This window comes from Neohortaea acidophila, assembly GCF_010093505.1.
Source record: "Neohortaea acidophila strain CBS 113389 unplaced genomic scaffold BDY17scaffold_7, whole genome shotgun sequence".
In the NCBI taxonomy this organism is placed as follows: domain Eukaryota; kingdom Fungi; phylum Ascomycota; class Dothideomycetes; order Mycosphaerellales; family Teratosphaeriaceae; genus Neohortaea; species Neohortaea acidophila.
Genome location: NW_022985516.1, coordinates 299,043 through 315,833, shown reverse-complemented (window position 1 = coordinate 315,833; position 16,791 = coordinate 299,043). Strand labels below are relative to the sequence as shown.

Sequence of the window (16,791 nt, the reverse complement as noted above, 5' to 3'; positions counted from 1 at the left end):
CTCGATCTCACCCCATCGCTCTAGAGCCTTGCGTCGAGCAGGCGCAGTTGGAAGCGGAGTCATAAGGTGCGAGGGCAGCTTCTCGGACTCGTTCGAACAGCGGAGGCACAGGACTCCAGTATATGATGAGCGTCACGGAATTCTCACAAAGGCCCGTTCGATGTTACATCAACGCTTGGGGGTTTCGGTATCTGAACTCGCCGGCGTGCTGGAGTCATGCAGATGAAGTGCAGTGGAGGGGATGAGGTCGAAGGCGGCCAACCAGCCACATGGTAGCCCCACCCCGGAAGAACGTGGGGCCACCATTGGTCAAGCAATACGAGGGGCAGCTGAAACCAATGGAATGACCTCAGCCTCTACTCCCTCCGTCGCCCACCTACCTTGTCCATACTGGTGTTATGTGACCCGACGACCGCATTCTTCCCTACAGGGACCTAGGGCATGAGTGGAACTGCTGGCCATGGCCTGGAGACAGGCGAGAAAGGCACAGATGGGCGGGAAGGCGAAGATGCTGCAAAAGAGACGGACACCAGCGACCATGCACCCGCCTCGCAGCATGCCCCAGCAGATGCAGCCCTGCACGCCCTCGACACCGCCGTAGCCCGCACGCACATCTCCGCCTCCTCCAGTCGACACCACTCGCCCGGCCTGCACATCAACACGCACATGGACACCTCCTCGCTGGGCACGGCGGTGCGACTGCAAGAGACGCCGACCATCTATGAAACGCCATTGGCGGAGAGGACGAGCAGTATTCAGTCGGGACTCACCTCGCCCGGCTCTCTGACGATGATTGGATCCGCCCTGCGAAGCGCCCGCTCCAACTCCAGCATCAACTCCATCGTCTCTCATGGCTCTGCCACCGCGTTAACCTCCCCTTACCTCGCAGCCATGTCGGATCTCACCCCGTTGCCTTCGCCTCAGCTAGGCAGCGACTCCTCCAAGCGTCATTCCGGCCGATTCTTCCTCGCCAGACCCGGCACTCCGCAATCCCGCGAAGGGTCAATGGATGAGCTGGGATTGGGGTTGGTGGCGGAGAAGATGTCCCCTCCCGTGTCCAGGAAGAGGAAGGGGTACAGCAGCTTGCTACACGATGCCATGACGATCAATCCCGTTGCTATGGGCGAGAATAGCAGGGTCGGCGACGAAAGCCATGGCAGGAATAGGAGTATATCAGACTTCACGCCCGAGCATCTGCAGAACCTACGGCAACGGCACGTCACATACGGTCCCGGTGCAGCGGCCGATATTGAATCGCAGGAGCATCATATGCATAGAGAAGAGTACCTGGCCACGAAAAGAGGTCTTACTGCTCCCATTACCGACGACAAGCAGCAACAGCTTCCCACCCCACCCGCCAGTAACTCCAGCGTGGGCGAGAGCGATGAAGCGGAGGATGAACAGCCGCTTCTGACCGACGGCTCCCGAGCCGAATATCTAGTTATCCGATGTGGAGTGCACAACAAGCGACGGAAATTCCGCGAGCTTCGACAGCTGGGACAAGGCACTTTCTCCAAAGTCATGCTGGCCACGTCCGAGAAGATCCCCGCACACCCAACACCCGAGATTGAAGAACACCTCGACAGTCACAAGCTCGTTGCCGTCAAAGTTGTCGAGCAAGGCCCAGCAGGCGGCGCCGACGAGCAACGCATCGAGATTGGACTGAAGCGCGAAGTCGAAATGCTGAAAAGCCTTTCCCATCCCTCGTTAATCCATCTCAAAGCCTGCGAGTACCAAGAGTCCCGCGCGCTCCTGGTCCTCACCTACTGTCCGGGCGGTGACCTCTTCGAATTTGCCAGTCAAAAGCGCGAGCTTCTCACTCCCCCTCTGATACAGCGCATCTTTGCCGAACTGGTGCACGCCGTTCGGTATCTGCACACCAATTGGATCGTACATCGCGACATCAAGCTGGAAAACGTACTTGTCAACTTGCCCCCTGCCGCTCTACAATCTCTGCAAGACCCCCGCACCCATTCGACACCTATCGTAACACTCACCGATCTCGGCCTCAGCAGGCGCATTCCCGAACCCCCGGAATCCCCTCTACTCACCACTCGCTGTGGGTCAGAGGACTACGCCGCCCCCGAAATCCTACTCGGCCAACCATACGACGGCCGCTCCACGGACGCATGGGCGCTCGGAGTCCTGCTGTACGCGCTGATGGAGGGGAGACTACCCTTTGACGCGCCACCGGGCAAGCCAGAGCGCAGCCGAAACACGCATCGAATCGCGCGGTGCGATTGGATCTGGTGTCGATTCGGGGACGATGATGGGGAGTGGGATGCCAAGAAGAGTGGAGGAGAATTCGAGGGCGCGAGAGCGTGTGTTGAGGGTTTGCTGAAGAAGGTCAGGATGGGGAGGAAGTCGGTGGAGGAGATTGGCAAGATGGATTGGGTGGAGGAGGGGATTCGAGTGGTGGGCGGCTTGAAGCCTCGGGTGGTGGATGAGGATGATGGGTTGTTTTGATGGGATCTTGATTCATAGACGCAAAAGTTGCATCTGAGCGACCTGTGAAGGTCAGGGAGAGGGCCCGATGCTGGAAGAGTGTATGTCAACCCTACCTTAGAACATCGTGCACGGACTGTATAACAGCGTTTGAGCACCTCGCCTGAAGAGCATCAAACTGCAACTAAACCTGATTCAAAACGCACAATAAGTTGAATAAATCCAAAGAATGTAAAATCAATTCGACTTGGAAGTGCCACTCACCTCAGCCATTGCGACGCAAAGACGATATGTCACCGGATCGCAGCAAAACCAGCCAGCCAACAACCTACCTCCACCTCGTTCAGAAATGCGACAAGTACGTCCCCAGGAACCAAACCTCATCATCCTGCTAACAACCCAGTCTCCCCTCCACACCCCCCACAAGCAACCCCTACTACGAACTGCATCTCCCGGCCGACTCTCGCCCGCACGGCTACCTCCTCCCCAGCACCGTCGCCGCAATCCCCTGGCCGCCCGCCTTCCACGTAGACCACGATTCGCGCCCCCGTAGAGTCACCGTTCTCGACTCCTCCGCCGGCACCGCCACGGCGCAAACCGTCAACGCCGCTTTCGCTGACGTCGTCACGAGGTGCATCGATGGCGACCTCTTCCACGTTCTGGATGGGAAGCACAGCGAGCCCTTCGCTGTCCTGGGCGCCAACTACCCCGTCTACATCGAGCGGTTCGCATCCAGTCTGTTCGGCATTACAGCGTGTGGGGCGTGTCTGGTGGCGTATGTAAAGGACGGCGATTCAGGCTTGAAAATCTGGATTGCCAAGCGCGCGGCTCATCTCTACAGCTACCCTGGCTGTCTGGACATTACCGTTGCGGGCGGGGTGAAGGCGGGCGTCAGTCCGCTGGAGACGGTAGTGCAGGAAGCGATGGAGGAGGCGTCGCTGGAGGAAGGGGTGATGAGAGCAGGCGTGCGGGCTTGCGGCGTGGTGACGTGCATGGGAATTACGGGCGACGACTGGGCGGGGGAGAAGGGGCTGGTGATGCCGGAGCTGCTGTATTTGTATGAGATGGAGGTGGGCGGGGATGTGGTGCCACGGCCGCACGATGAGGAGGTCGAGGGCTTTCGGTGTCTGCGGGTGGAGGAGGTGCGGGAGGCGTTGCTGAAGGGTGCGTTCAAGCCGGATGCGGCTTGTGTGTTGGTTGCGTTTTTCATTCGGCATGGCATCATCACGGCGGAGAATGAGCGGGACTATGTGGCCATTTTGGAGCATTTGCATCGCAAGCTGCCGTTTCCTGTCAAGCCCGAAAGCCACGCACGGTAGCCAGGCGATCACGAGGACAGGTCTCATCGCGTCTCCTCCTCGTCACGGTCCATAGCCTACAACCCGGCACGCTTCAGCTCTTCCTTCCGCCTCAGTTCGTAACCCATCACCTCCTACCCCGACCTCCGCCTCCGCCTCCGCCTCCTCTCCTTCCACCCCCCGGAAGCTCCATACCCCTCGGCCGCCCGAAATTCCCAATATCCGGCCCACCATCCACAAGCTTACCCCCATCCTCAAACGTATACCTCCGCACGTCGCCGCCGAAAGTGAAGCTCCCGTCCTTCCTGTCGTCCCAGTCCCGACTTGTGAGGCTCGCCAGCGCATCGAGGCGCTCCTCCACGACGACGGGGAGTTGAGGCTTGAAGTAGAGTTTGGGTTTGCTGGTGGTGTGAGAGAAGCGGTGATCGAGGATGTCGAAGGAGGCGGTGGAGGGAGCTGGGGTGGGTGTCGATTTGGTGAGGGAGGGAGCTGCGGCTTCGTGTGACGGTGGGGGTTTCGCGCCGCGGGGGCCGAGAGGCGCGTTGGGCATGCCCGCACCCGCTCCTGCTGCGCTTGCAGTACTGCCCGGTCGCGCCGGCGCGGTAGCAGCTGGTGTGGCGCTGCTGCCCTCCGTCAATCGCGCCTCGATGCCCTCTGTGCCCTCTTCGTAGACGACTTCCCATCGCTTCACCCCCCTTCGTCCGCCCTCTCGTTCCTCACGTAACTCCTCCTCAATCCACCCTTCCACCTTCTCCTCCGGCACAAAGTCCACCCAGAGAGGCTTGCGCGTGGGCTCGTCAGGCCAGATGTGGGAGTGCAGAGCCGAGCGGGTGCGCGCAGCCGCAGAGACAGAGGTGAAGAGAGCGAAAGCATGCGTGCGGATCTGGTCGATGTGGAGAGTCTCAACGACCGAGTCGGATGAGGATGTGTTGGGTGCGGTAGCCAACTGAACGAGGTGGGTTCGGAGCTGGGCAGCTGGCAGTGGGCGAACGAGGCCGCGAATGTATAGCGCGCGAGTGGCAGGGTGGATTGCAGGTTCCGTCGCAGTTTCGCCCTCACCTGTCTCCTCTGCGTGGGCTGGCTGAGTCGGTGCTTTGAGATCTGTTCTGTGCTCTGCGCCTGGTGATTGAGCTTGCTTCTCCTCGTCCACCTTCATCACATCGTCACTACTGCTGTATGGTAGGATCTTGTCGCCACTGTCAATCTCAGCACTCCTGTCGACCGCCACCGGCGCATCTTCCACCATCTTCTCTTCTGCATTCTTGTCCTCCTCTTGGTCCTCGGGCAGCTTGACAATCAGCGCAGCCTCTTCCTCGGCGGCCTTCAACTTCTTCTGCACGCTCTCTTCATTCGGGGCCGGAGTGCGGCTGCGTCTCTTGCGTTTGCGTATCTCCGACGATACGCTCTCGGTTGCGGGAGAGGAGGGTTGCGGTGTGGTGCGGGTTGAGGGTTCTTTGGAGAAGGGCTCGCTGCTTTGCAGGACTGGTAGGTCGGACAAAGGTGCCAGGGTGGAGGTCGAGGTGTCCAGAGGCAGTTCTGTCTGCACCGATTGCTCTTCGACCACATCCTCCATCGCTTCGGTGGGCTGCTCAGGCAGCACAATCTCCGGCGCACTCTCCACTGGCTGTGCCTGTTGTGCTTCCGGCAAATCTTCCTCTTGAGCCACCGCGTCCTCGCCTTTCACTTCTGCTGGCTGCTCTGCATTCTCTCCATCCTCTGCCGCCGCGCCTGCCTGCTCGCGATCGTTCTCCTCCAATGCCTCGACGATTTGTGCTTTACGCGACAGGCCTGTCGATGGAATGCCACGTACCTTTAGGATCTCCTTCAACTCGACCACCTTGAGCTTGTTGTAGTCTGTCGCCATCTTCGCGGTGTGCGCTGTTGATTGGTTGGCGAGGATGCGACGGCGCGTGGGGAGAAAAAGAGTTGGTAAGGATGTTGTGAAGTTGCAGGAAGTGAAACGCGCGCGACATCATTGCGGATTGATCTGCAGGGCAACGCACGGATCGCAGGTAGATCCGTGCGTCAGGTGTCAACCTCAGGCCGACCCGCAGCATGTGATGGAACTGGACTCGCGACAACTTCTACCGACTCGCGTTCCATTGGCAAAACTACCTGGCCATGTTGGCATCACCGTGAATCAGATGCTACTGACAATCTGACACCTCCATCTTCCTACTTGCATCGCGCCTCGCGCGCCATCCCATTCACCCTCCTTCCTCCTCCCTCTCCCTTTCTCCCTCAACCTCGTTGCCCATCATGTCTTCGAAGATGTGGGAGGTCGACCCCGAAACGCGCAGCAAACTCCTTGACATCTCCAAGACCAACGAGAACAACAAATGCGTTGACTGTGGGGCTCCCTCTCCTCAATGGGTAGGAATCCACCCCTCCTTCTCCCCATCCCGAGCACACAATTGACACCCCTCGTCCAGGCATCGCCCAAATTCGGCATCTTCTTCTGTCTAGCATGCAGTGGCATCCACCGCAGCCTGGGTGTGCACATCTCCTTCGTCCGCTCCGTCACAATGGACGCCTTCAAGAATATCGAGGTCCAGCGCATGTCGCTGGGCGGCAATAAGCCATGGAAAGACTTCTTCAACAACCACCCCAGCAACAAAGTCATGGGCAGGGATTTCGAGAGCTGCACAATTGCAGAGAGATACGATAGCGAGGCGGGAGAGGAGTGGAAGGAACGCTTGACCTGCAAGGTTGAAGGCACAGAATACGTCCCTGGCGCCAAGAAGCCCGCGAGGCCAGAGACGGGCATCACGCCGGCAGGGTCAGGGAGGAACACTCCAACACCCAGCAACGTACGATCACCACCGCCACAAAATCGAGCACCACCCGGCCAAAAAGCCAAGAATGAAGCCTACTTCGCCTCCAAGGGCGAAGAAAACGCCTCTCGCCCCGACGGTCTCCCGCCCTCACAGGGAGGGAAATACGGCGGCTTCGGCTCCGGGCCTCCTCCATCCTCATCCTCCGCGTCTGGTCTGGATGTTAATGGCATGCCGACCAGTGACGACTTCCAAAGGGATCCCATGGCCGCGCTGACCAAGGGTTTCGGCTGGCTAAGCAGCACCGTCACTAAGCAAGCCAGCACCGTCAACAAAGCCTACATCCAGCCGGGCATGAAGTCGCTCGCGGAGGGCGACTTCGCCGCTCAGGCACGCGCGACAGCCCTGCAAGCCGGCACATTGGTGCAGCAGGGCGCAAAGGGCGTGGGCGATCAGTTCAACAAGTTTGTCGACCCGGAGCTCAGCCAAGGCGGCGGCGGCGCTGCGTCTTCATCCACTGGCGGGCGAGCAGCGCCCGAGAAGAAGGACTTTTGGGATTCGTTTGGGCAGGATGCGGCGGGCCCGCCGAAGGAGAAGCGGGCTTTCTGGGATGATTTTGCGGCGGCGGGCGAGGCTGCTGGGCAAAGCAAGGCTGCCGCGAAGCCCACAAGTATTGGGACCAGTGCGATGAAGACGGGCGGAGGAAAGAAAGAGGAGGGCGAAGGATGGGGGGACTGGTAGGCGCTGGTTTTGCTCAAGGCCCGGGACTGTTGGATGCATAAGCGGGGGTCTGTTGAATGTCGGAAACAAGATAGGAGGTGAGCGCTGGTGTTTGGGGGTATCATTAGAGTGGTGCAGAGCGAACTGACCAAGTTGTCAGAGGCTGCGAGTATACTGACGGTACCGATAAAACAGAGAATATTCAGCACGACCGAAAAGAATATCGCTTTTATGGTCAGAACATCGCTACGTAACTTCATGTGCGATTATGCCACTCGTAATCGAGTCGGTATACTCCCGTCCCACCCTATCCTACACAGCAATAGCTTCACCGGAGACTCTCTGTCTCCTCCAGGTCAACATGGAAGTAGCGCTGTTTCCGCTCCAGTCCCCTTCGCCAGAGCACGGCACCAGAGCGAGCGTCCAGGCTGCACAAATATGCCGCGAGCTCCTAGGAGTCGCCGACGAGAACCGCCATGGCCATCAGAAGCATGGTCTCGCTGTCCGTCTTGCGCGTACACACCGCTTCGACTTTTTATCAGCATAAGCCCGGGATTGGGGAAGCCGCGCAGACTGTCAGGGCTGACCGCGAAAGTACGCAGCAATGTTTCGATCGAGCACTTTGAAGCTGAGCGGCTTCACGAAGAACTCGTTGGCGCCCGCCGAGGCGGTCTGCTCCTTGTCTTTCTCCGAGTCTTGGCCGGTGACTGCCGAAGGTACAACTGTTAGCTGGGAGAGAAATGATGACAACGACGAATACTAGGCGAGGCCAGGGCACCACACTTACCGATGAAAATCCTCGCCGGCGTCAACCCCTTTTCCTGCTCGAATTTCCGGATCTCTAGACATGCTTGCAGGCCGTTGCGATTCGGCATCTGCAGATCCAGCAGGATTAGTTCGACCGGATTCGTCGACGCCGCGGCCGCTTCGTATGCTGCGCACGCTTGCAGTCCGTCGGTGGCCAGGGTGTAGCTCATCCCGCGCTTGCCGCAGTACATGCGCAAAAGGCGGAGGTTGACGTCGTTGTCGTCGACGAGCAGACAGTGCGGTTTCCAGTCTGCGCTGTGGTCGATGCCGTTGGTGAGGATGGGGGTGTCTGTCTGCGATTTCGGGGTGAGGGCTCCGGGGATGGATATGGAGCGAGCGAGTGCATCCGAAGAAGCTTGTGACTTCTTGAAGGCTTTCCGAGCTGATAGCAGGGCTTGCTCCATGCGCTTGGTCGTAAAGGGGCCAGTGGCGAAGAGTATGTTGGGAAACTCGGCTTTCAAGTCCTGCAAGCGCTCGCCCACGGGAAGAAAACATATGCCTACGGTCCAGCCCTGCTGGGCCCGAAGCAGTGCTTTCCGGAGTTCCTGCGCATCACCGCGCCAACTCACCCATGCCACGGTGTTTGCGGGCTCCGAGATCACTCGACAGCTGTATTTTGCGAGACATGGCGCAATGTGTCGAAGAGAGAGAGACTCCAAAGACGGATTGACCACGTACAAGTCCAGCATTGGAAGGGGTGAAGCTGGCTGGACAGCAGCAAAGGTGAAGGCCGGATTTTGAATCTCTGCCCGGAAATGTGAACCCTTGCCCACGACGGAGGTAACGAGAGTCAGAGAGCCGTTGATCGACTCTGCCATTTTACGCGCGAGCGTCAGACCCAAGCCGACACCACGGGTGTGAGAATCGGCCTTCTCGTAGGCTTCGAATATCCTCTGGTGATCTGCGACCGGGACCCCGCATCCCGTATCCTCCACGTCGATCCGGAAATATGAATTGTCCTCCGAGGTTGAGATGGTAATGACCACTTCGCCGATCGAGGTAGCTTGCACGGCATTGAGCACGATGGATTGGACGCACTCCCTCAACAGAGTGTCATTCGTCGTCAGGCCTTTCATCTCCGGCGATAGACGGTTGTCGAAGACAATGCGCACCATGGAATCGCTGTCATCGGGCAGGACCGAGAGAGCATCGTCCATGATGAAGTTTTCAAGTTCTCGCAGGTCCACCTCGCGCAGCATTCCATCGCGATATCCTCGCTCCGTCCAACGATGGAGCTTGATCACATTGTTCAGCGTCGACATGAGCTCTTTGCCCGAGTTCCGAATCGTGGCGATCACTTCATCGGTATTGATGGCTTCTTTTCGCGATTCCATGGCAGGTGGAGGGCCCGTCGCCCTGCTAACGGCACTGGCCGCCAACTCCTCTGCGAGCAAGTCCACCGACCCAAGCACTCCATGAATTGGGGTGCGGAGTTGATGAGTGATGCTGCGAAGAAACTCCTCCTTAATCTTCAATGCTTCCCGGAGCGATGCCTTGTGCGAGGCGATATTGAGTGCGGAGGTACACTTTTCGATGAACGAGACATCAATATCATCAAAAACTCGTCGAATGTCCTTCGAGGCCACGAGAAAGTACTTTGTCCCGACATCCGCGCTGGACGCTCCAGAGATGGCCCGCACAAACTTATCAGTCGTCAGTGGCTGGTGGTTGCGAGAGAGAATGAGGGCGTCGAGTTCTTCGGCATTTTCCCACAGTCCGGCGTGGGTCTCAGACACCGGTAGTAATTGACCGTTCGATAGCGGAATGGACTCTTCACTGGTGGCGACCACTAGGACGTCCTGTTCGGGGTAGATCTGCTTGATGCCGCGCATGATGCACTCCTCGGCCGTGTCGAGCTCGCAGTCGGAGATGGCGGAATTCACCAGCTGATTCATGCGTTGCTGCTCCTTTTGCCGGTTCCAGCGACACTGATTGATGACCTCTCCCGATACCATGGTAGAGAATCGTTTCAAAATGTCCTGCTGCTCGGGTGATAGAGTCCGACCGGGAGTTCCAGATGCAACGCAAAGAGAGCCAAGCGCCACCTCTTCTCCGTTTTCAGTCTTACAGAGCAGCTGCGTCCCGCCATAGCTTCTCAAACCGCCGTGCACTACTTGGGGGGAGTTCTTGAAGCGCCAGTCATTCGCCATATCGGCCATCAGCAACATGGTCTACTCCATACGTTAGCCACGAAGTGCCGGTGTGCGGTTTGATGTTTCCACCTACCCCGGGAGGCTGCACGATTGTATGTGAACACGGACTCTCCATTCTCCGCACGGTGCCGGGCAGCATGCCAGCGGAGACGAGACGCTCGAAGACATCGTTGTCCAGCAGACCGCACAGAGCGATCTCCCACCCAAGAAAGTCCCTCACCAAATTGACCTTCTCTTGGATGCGATGCAGCAGTTCGGTGTCCTGCGCCATGCCTCGAGTGTAGTACCAAAATCTGTTCAGCCGGAGGCGCTCGTTGCGAGCGAGAGAGGGGGCAAGGTAGGAGGTAGGGAAGTCGGAGGGTTCGACAGGAATGTCGTAGGCGGGCGCGGAAGGGTCATGCTGCGCGCGGAAGCTCTGGAGGTGTACATCGGGGTTGTAGGCCAGCAGCGGTGCCATGAGGTCGCAGTGGCCGAAGACCGAGACCTCGGGATCTGCTTGAACGTGCAATGCACCGCCGGGGAGCTGTGGCATGGCGTCGGGGGCGAGCGCCATTGCGCCGGAGAGTGTGCGGACGGATGCTCTCGTCGATGTCGAGCCTCGCGTTCCTTTCGAGAATGATGCAGGTGTCAACGATGCAGAGGCGCTTCGAAGCAATGAGGGACTCTGCCGAGACCCGCTATGTGGCTGCAACCAGGGTGCAACAGGGTCCTTCCAGGCTACACATTTCTGTATCGCGAGGGGTCGGCTGGATGAGGTGGGTTCGCGAAGCACAGCTACGAAGCAGCAGACTCGAGATGGGAAGTGACTTTGATTGCCACTCACACGGTCGAGGTCTTGGATTCACGCGGCCTGTAGAATAATGAACGGGCCTGCACTTGTGCCAGGGCCCGGCAGCGGCCAGATTCGTCGACGTTCTAGGCCGTTTGGACCCCGGGACCACCGTCTTGCCGCCCTGAATTCGCCACCCACCAGACCCTTCTTTCGCGCTTGGACCGCGCGAGACGGCTCAACCTGCCACATGGCTGTCTCACGTGGGCATCGCCCCTCTAACTCTCGCACCAGCAGCACATCGGCATTACCAAGTCTCCTGCTTATACCGCCCAGCTCTCTCCATCGCATCGAGATACTGCTCAGCACCCTCCTTCGTTTTCAGCGCCTCTGGTGCGGACAAGACGTCCAGCAGAGCCTCCCGCACGCCCTTGGGCATATTTCCCGACGACCCACTGATGTAAATCTTCCCCTGCCGTTCCAAAATGGCGTCTTGCAGTAGCCGACTTTCCTCCCGCATCCGATCTTGAACGTAGCGCTTTGGCTCCTCTGGATCGCGGGAAAAAGCAGCCAAAACATGGAGACCTTCTGCGGCCTGCATGTGATTCCACTCATCTCGGAAAAAATAATCCGCGCTCGCCGCCCGGCAGCCGAAAATGAGTATGTCGCCAGCCAGTGGTCTGCCAGCTTCCTTTGCATTCGACTCTTGAGCCCAGAGGAGTCGTTGCCACACCATCGACCGCATCGGCGCCAGCCCAGTTCCCGGCCCAATCATGATTGCAGGCACTTCGAGCTCGCTGGGTTGCACGTCGAGATAGCCCTGCTGCAGCCCAACATTGATGCTCTGTCCGGCTCGCAAAGACGCAATATACCGTGTGCACACGCCATATCGCCGCCTCCATTTGATGATTGGGCTTGGCGGATCTGCGATGGCTACTAATAATTCCACCTTGGTTCTGCCATCCTCCGCACAACGAAGACGGCCGCCACTTGTGATACTGAATTGTCGCCCCTTCATGGCGGGGAATGCCGACAGAGCATATTGCCAAGGGACTTTGATTGTCGTAAAGTCCATCATGACTTCCAAGATGGTGCGTTTGGGCCGGGTTGTGTAATCCCACAGTTCATCAATCAAATCCGGATTTGCCAGCTCCAACAAGCGCTCCTTCTGATAGGCCTCGTCTTCCGTGCTTTCGCCAGCAAAGTGGGCAAGGGATGCAAAGAAGGATCGGCGGGGAATGGACATGATGTCTAGCACATTCTCCAGAAGCCACCTCAGCGATAAGTCGATTTGGGCCAAGTCGAGATGGCGCAGCGGCGAGGGCGCGGAAACAGCGACGGATGATGGATCGTTATTGGAGATTAGTTGCAATGGTTGATCTGCTGCATCTTGCCAGCCCATGAGCTGAATGAAGTCGTCCACGTCTTTCGGAAAGTTCTTGGGATAGACCACTGCAACCGCACCAGGCCCGTAGGTGTAAGCTTCGTCCAGCACTAGGTCCAGCAAACGGACATCCTGGAAGTGACGAGGATGAGTCACGCGATCGTTCGCGACAATGTGCGCGGTGTGGATGCCATTCATTGGTATCAAAGCACCCGATGGCGTCGCTTCTTCGTCCTCACTCTCGGCTACTCCTTCGTTACGAGCGGGTTCGGTCCGGGGGCCATTGCTAGTCTGTCCGATGGAAGCAGTGACAGCATCGGAGATGGCCAGCTTCCACTTCGGCTCAATGAACACATCGTCCGCAAGCGGCTGCAGGTCAGCGTCCAGCGGAAAAGCGTCCAATAGCTTCTGTCTCAATTGCACAATCCACTCGCGAAACCCAGCACTGTGACCCTCAGGATGTTGCTCGTTGCCTTCGCCGCGCTCACAGAATAAACGTGCGCCAAGTTGTTGAAGTCTGTTGCACAGCATACGATGGGCAACGTTGAACCGCGCGTACGAGCTATCCCCCAATCCAAAGGAGCAAAACTTCAGCTTGCGCAGAATTCCCACTTTCAAGGCGCCACTGAGCAGTGTCTTCCAGAAGATCCTGGCATTCTGTGGCATTTCTCCCTGGCCGGTGGTAGAAAGGGCAAAGATGACGACCGTGTATTTCAACAGGTCTTTGAGCTGCACTGAGTCCATGTCGAGCACGATCGTTTCAAAGCGAAGTCGTTCCGCCATACGACCGACCTCCTCGGCGACATCCTGGGCGTTGCCGGTCTCCGATCCATACACGATCAGCGCCGTCCTACGTTGTCTGTCGATAGTCTGATTAGTACCTGAAGAAGGGAAGGGATGCTTCTTCTCACACACTCATAGCCGTTCCTGCCATCACGGACAGCGTCGTGGCGAACCGGGTCTGCCCTTTCCATTGATAGCATACACTCGGTCGTACTTGGCTCTCACCATTTGTACGATTGGACGTCTGCGTCTGTAGAAGTAGGCATCACTGGAGTGGAGGTAGGCATCAGGCAGAAGATGTGCAAGGCAGAGTCAGGCACACTGCAACGAGTCAGAAGGCGCACACGACTTATGGGCAGGAGCGTGAGAGCCAGCCAATCGGAAGCTTTCCGCACCGCGCCAAGAAAGGGTCAAAAAGTCGTGAGTGCCGCGACTCGTGAATATTTACAAGCGACGGGGCAACTCCTTCATCTCTCTCCCTTTCATCATCAACCACTGACAACAACATCCACGATCACCGTCAAACCCTCTCACCAAGCACTTTGGCCACGTAGCTAGCCAGCACTCTCCGTGAGTTTCATGTCACTCCGTTCGCACGTGCTCAAACAGCGCTGACGCAGTTTGACCCAGCTCGACAACCTCCGTTTCCTCCACAGGGCTTCCTGGACACCCACAGTTCCTTCAACCCTCACACGAAGTACCTCCTCACCCAGAAGTACTCAAGTCATCACCGTCAACACCACAAGTCCACTTCGTGTCATCAAACCCCCCAAACTTCAGCCAACATGTCCGCCGTCGATTCAGCCACTGCCCAAATGGCCAACACCACCCTCTCCGAGCCCACCGGCACTGCCGAGGGCGCCAGCGTCGGCGCTGGCGGAGACCGCCCCATCAACGCTTCTCAGAATGAGGCCGTCATCGCCAGCGCCGCAGAGGGAAGGAGACTGTACATCGGAAACCTCGCCTATGCGACCACCGAGGGAGAGTTGAAGGAGTTCTTCAAGGACTACCTTGTGTACGTTTCTGCATATGCAACTGTGGAGTATTGGGACGGATGAGCTGATGAAATGGGTTGTACAGCGAAACCACCTCGATCCCCACAAATCCCCGCACCACTCGCCCCGTTGGCTATGCCTTCGTTGACGTGTCCACCCCCTCGGAGGCCGAGCGCGCTATCAACGAGCTCAACGGCAAGAGCATCATGGATCGCAAAGTCTCTGTCCAGCTCGCTCGCAAGCCTGAGCCTGCTGGTGCTGTCGGCGAAGGGGCCGATGGCGAAGATGGCCAACAGCGTCGTCGCACATCAACCCGTGGCCGCGGCCGTGGCCGTGGACGTGGAGGCCGCACCCGCTCCGGACGTGTAAGTTGAGAGCAAGGTGGCCTTTGGTAGAACTTCGCTGACATGTGTTGATGGAAAAGGATGTGAACGGCGAGGCTACCGACGGCCCCACCAACGTTCCTGGCCAGGTTGCCCCCCTCACCTCTACCACCAACGAGGCTCTCACCGCGCAGCCTGGCGAAGATGGCTCGCTCACCGTCGACCCCAGCAAGGCCGGCAAGTCCAGTGCTCCCAAGCCTCGTAAGCAACGCGGCCCCCCTGAGGATGGTGTTCCCAGCAAGATGAAGGTGATGGTTGCCAACCTGCCATACGACTTGGGCGAAGAGAAGGTTGGTCTTCCCACTCGTCACGAAACCATGCTTCCCCGCTAATGAATGTCCATCAGCTCCTCGAGATCTTTGCCGATTACTCGCCCACCTCTGCCAAGATCGCGCTTCGTCCCATCCCCAAGTTCATGGTGCGCAAGCTCCTGGCGCGCAATGAGCCCCGCAAGGGCCGCGGCTTCGGCTTCGTCACCCTCTCTAGTGAAGAGATGCAGCAAAAGGCGTGTGCCGAGATGAACGGCAAGGAGATTGAAGGCCGTGAGATCGCCGTTAAGGTCGCGATTGACTCCCCCGGCAAAGAAGATGAGGACCCCAATGCGCCGCTGGAGGGTCACGCCGAGGTCGATGCCCACCCATCCACCGCCGAAGGCTCTGCCAACGTCAACACCGCCACCGCTTGATCCGGAATTGTCCCTAGCAGTTGATGACGTGCCGCGACTCAACTACCCCTGCACTCGTTCTGGACCGTAGCTTAGCTGGCATGGGCTACTGTGCAGCAACTCACCCATTCACACCCGACATGAGCGACCTTGGCCGTGCAGACGGGGGCAACGGGGAGGAGTGGAGGGAAGAAGACAAGTAACACATCAGATGCGAATATCTAGCTATCCTCGATTAGCAATATGCCACTCTGCTACATGTGTATGAATGCGTCGATGACCATCCATCGTTTTTTTATCCGTAGTTGAGAGAGGATCGTCCGTGTGCCGTCGTCTGCTCTTCTGCCGCGGGTTGGTTTGTGGCCCTCGGCAAAGCCCGCCGAGCCGGAGTGCATTACGAAATCTCCATGTCCTACATCGGCTTAACGACTGCTGCTCTGAGCTTCCTCCAACCTTTCCCGTCCATTGCATCTTGTCTACTCCCTTCCCACCCCAAGCAGCAGCAGCACCGTTCAAGATGTCGAAGCTGAGGATATTAGTTCCCGTCAAGCGGGTGATTGACTACGCTGTACGTCCCCACCACCTCACCCCTCAGCCCCCATGCAAACCCGCCCGCTCACAAAAGCAAAACCCCTGCAGGTCAAGCCGCGAGTCAACAAAGCGCAGACGGCAGTGGAGAAGAACAACGTGAAGCACAGCATGAACCCCTTCGACGAGCTCAGCATCGAAGAGGCGGTGCGCCTGCGCGAAGCCAAGAAGCCCGTCGAAGACATCCTCGCCTTCTCCGCCGGCCCCGCCAAGTGCCAGGACACGCTGCGCACCGCCATGGCCATGGGCTGCGATCGCGCGCTGCACGTCGTCGAGGAGAAGCAGGAGCTGGAGCCGCTGGGCGTCGCGAAGCTGCTGCAGAAAGTGGTCGAGGATGAGAAGCGCAATCTCGTTATCTTGGGGAAGCAGAGCATTGACGACGACGCGAACCAGACGGGCCAGATGCTCGCGGGCCTGCTGAACTGGCCGCAGGCGACGCAGGCGAGCAAAGTGGAGATTGACGAGAGTGACAACGTGACGGTGACGCGCGAGGTGGACGGCGGCGTCGAGACGCTGAGGGCGAAGCTGCCCATGATCATCACCACGGATTTGCGCCTGAATGAGCCGCGGTACGCGAGCTTGCCGAACATCATGAAGGCGAAGAAGAAGCCGTTGGAGAAGAAGAGTTTGAAGGATTATGGGCTTGATGTGGAGAATCGGCTGAAGACCGTCAAGGTGCAGGAGCCGCCGCCGCGACAGGGCGGAGGCAAGGTGGAGGATGTGGATGGGATGATTGCCAAGTTGAAGGAGCTGGGCGCGTTATAAAGGCCGATGTTGGAGAGTATGGTGTACATAGGTAGGGATGTCGTCTATGAATCTGAATACATTTCACTGGGCTAGTGTGCGGCTTATCGCTGTCTTACCAGTCTGCAGATGACGACGAGAGAAAGTCTTTTACGTTGGACATCGAGCAAGCCTTACAGATTGAAATGGCCTATAACGATGAAAGTGGTAGGGAACTCTGGCAATCGCCAATCTCATTCACACTTAACCCTCTTCTGCTCAGGACGCGAGTAAGCTAGGTAAAT

General features: G+C 58.2%; 8 protein-coding genes across 8 annotated transcripts; 5 read left to right on the top strand and 3 right to left on the bottom strand.

The window, feature by feature from the left end:
• The first annotated feature begins 371 nt into the window (after nucleotides 1-371).
• Nucleotides 372-2,627, top strand: BDY17DRAFT_299520 (kinase-like domain-containing protein). The gene has a single exon (XM_033733927.1). The coding sequence runs from the start codon at nucleotides 442-444 to the stop codon at nucleotides 2,464-2,466; it is 2,025 nt and encodes a 674-aa protein (XP_033588287.1). The 5' UTR covers nucleotides 372-441; the 3' UTR covers nucleotides 2,467-2,627.
• Nucleotides 2,628-2,735: 108 nt separating this feature from the next.
• Nucleotides 2,736-3,764, top strand: BDY17DRAFT_317469 (NUDIX hydrolase domain-like protein; the record flags this gene model as incomplete). Its single annotated transcript, XM_033736104.1, has 2 exons — nucleotides 2,736-2,803; nucleotides 2,873-3,764. The coding sequence occupies 2 exons, from the start codon at nucleotides 2,736-2,738 to the stop codon at nucleotides 3,762-3,764; spliced, it is 960 nt and encodes a 319-aa protein (XP_033588286.1).
• A 106-nt stretch (nucleotides 3,765-3,870) lies between these two features.
• On the bottom strand, nucleotides 3,871-5,607 carry BDY17DRAFT_325232 (uncharacterized protein; the record flags this gene model as incomplete). The annotated part of the gene is made up of 1 exon (XM_033737319.1): nucleotides 3,871-5,607. One exon carries the CDS (start codon nucleotides 5,605-5,607, stop codon nucleotides 3,871-3,873), a length of 1,737 nt encoding a protein of 578 aa, XP_033588285.1.
• Nucleotides 5,608-6,002: 395 nt separating this feature from the next.
• On the top strand, nucleotides 6,003-7,258 carry BDY17DRAFT_253214 (uncharacterized protein; the record flags this gene model as incomplete). The annotated part of the gene is made up of 2 exons (XM_033731325.1): nucleotides 6,003-6,116; nucleotides 6,176-7,258. The coding sequence occupies 2 exons, from the start codon at nucleotides 6,003-6,005 to the stop codon at nucleotides 7,256-7,258; spliced, it is 1,197 nt and encodes a 398-aa protein (XP_033588284.1).
• A 570-nt stretch (nucleotides 7,259-7,828) lies between these two features.
• BDY17DRAFT_227846 (uncharacterized protein) lies at nucleotides 7,829-10,537 on the bottom strand (the record flags this gene model as incomplete). Its single annotated transcript, XM_033730168.1, has 3 exons — nucleotides 7,829-7,944; nucleotides 8,025-10,215; nucleotides 10,271-10,537. Coding segments are annotated over 3 exons (2,574 nt in total), but the record flags the coding sequence as incomplete, so codon positions are not given.
• Nucleotides 10,538-11,011: 474 nt separating this feature from the next.
• BDY17DRAFT_169679 (NADPH dependent diflavin oxidoreductase-like protein 1) lies at nucleotides 11,012-13,383 on the bottom strand. Its single transcript, XM_033729800.1, has 2 exons — nucleotides 13,262-13,383; nucleotides 11,012-13,209 (listed from the first exon to the last, which is right to left on the bottom strand). Exons 1-2 carry the CDS (start codon nucleotides 13,282-13,284, stop codon nucleotides 11,274-11,276), a joined length of 1,959 nt encoding a protein of 652 aa, XP_033588282.1. The 5' UTR covers nucleotides 13,285-13,383; the 3' UTR covers nucleotides 11,012-11,273.
• A 207-nt stretch (nucleotides 13,384-13,590) lies between these two features.
• BDY17DRAFT_299503 (uncharacterized protein) lies at nucleotides 13,591-15,490 on the top strand. Its single transcript, XM_033733926.1, has 5 exons — nucleotides 13,591-13,703; nucleotides 13,764-14,148; nucleotides 14,214-14,493; nucleotides 14,553-14,801; nucleotides 14,858-15,490. The coding sequence occupies exons 2-5, from the start codon at nucleotides 13,919-13,921 to the stop codon at nucleotides 15,194-15,196; spliced, it is 1,098 nt and encodes a 365-aa protein (XP_033588281.1). The 5' UTR covers nucleotides 13,591-13,703; nucleotides 13,764-13,918; the 3' UTR covers nucleotides 15,197-15,490.
• A 97-nt stretch (nucleotides 15,491-15,587) lies between these two features.
• Nucleotides 15,588-16,723, top strand: BDY17DRAFT_299501 (electron transfer flavo protein subunit beta). Its single transcript, XM_033733925.1, has 2 exons — nucleotides 15,588-15,743; nucleotides 15,815-16,723. Exons 1-2 carry the CDS (start codon nucleotides 15,693-15,695, stop codon nucleotides 16,526-16,528), a joined length of 765 nt encoding a protein of 254 aa, XP_033588280.1. The 5' UTR covers nucleotides 15,588-15,692; the 3' UTR covers nucleotides 16,529-16,723.
• Nucleotides 16,724-16,791: the final 68 nt, after the last annotated feature.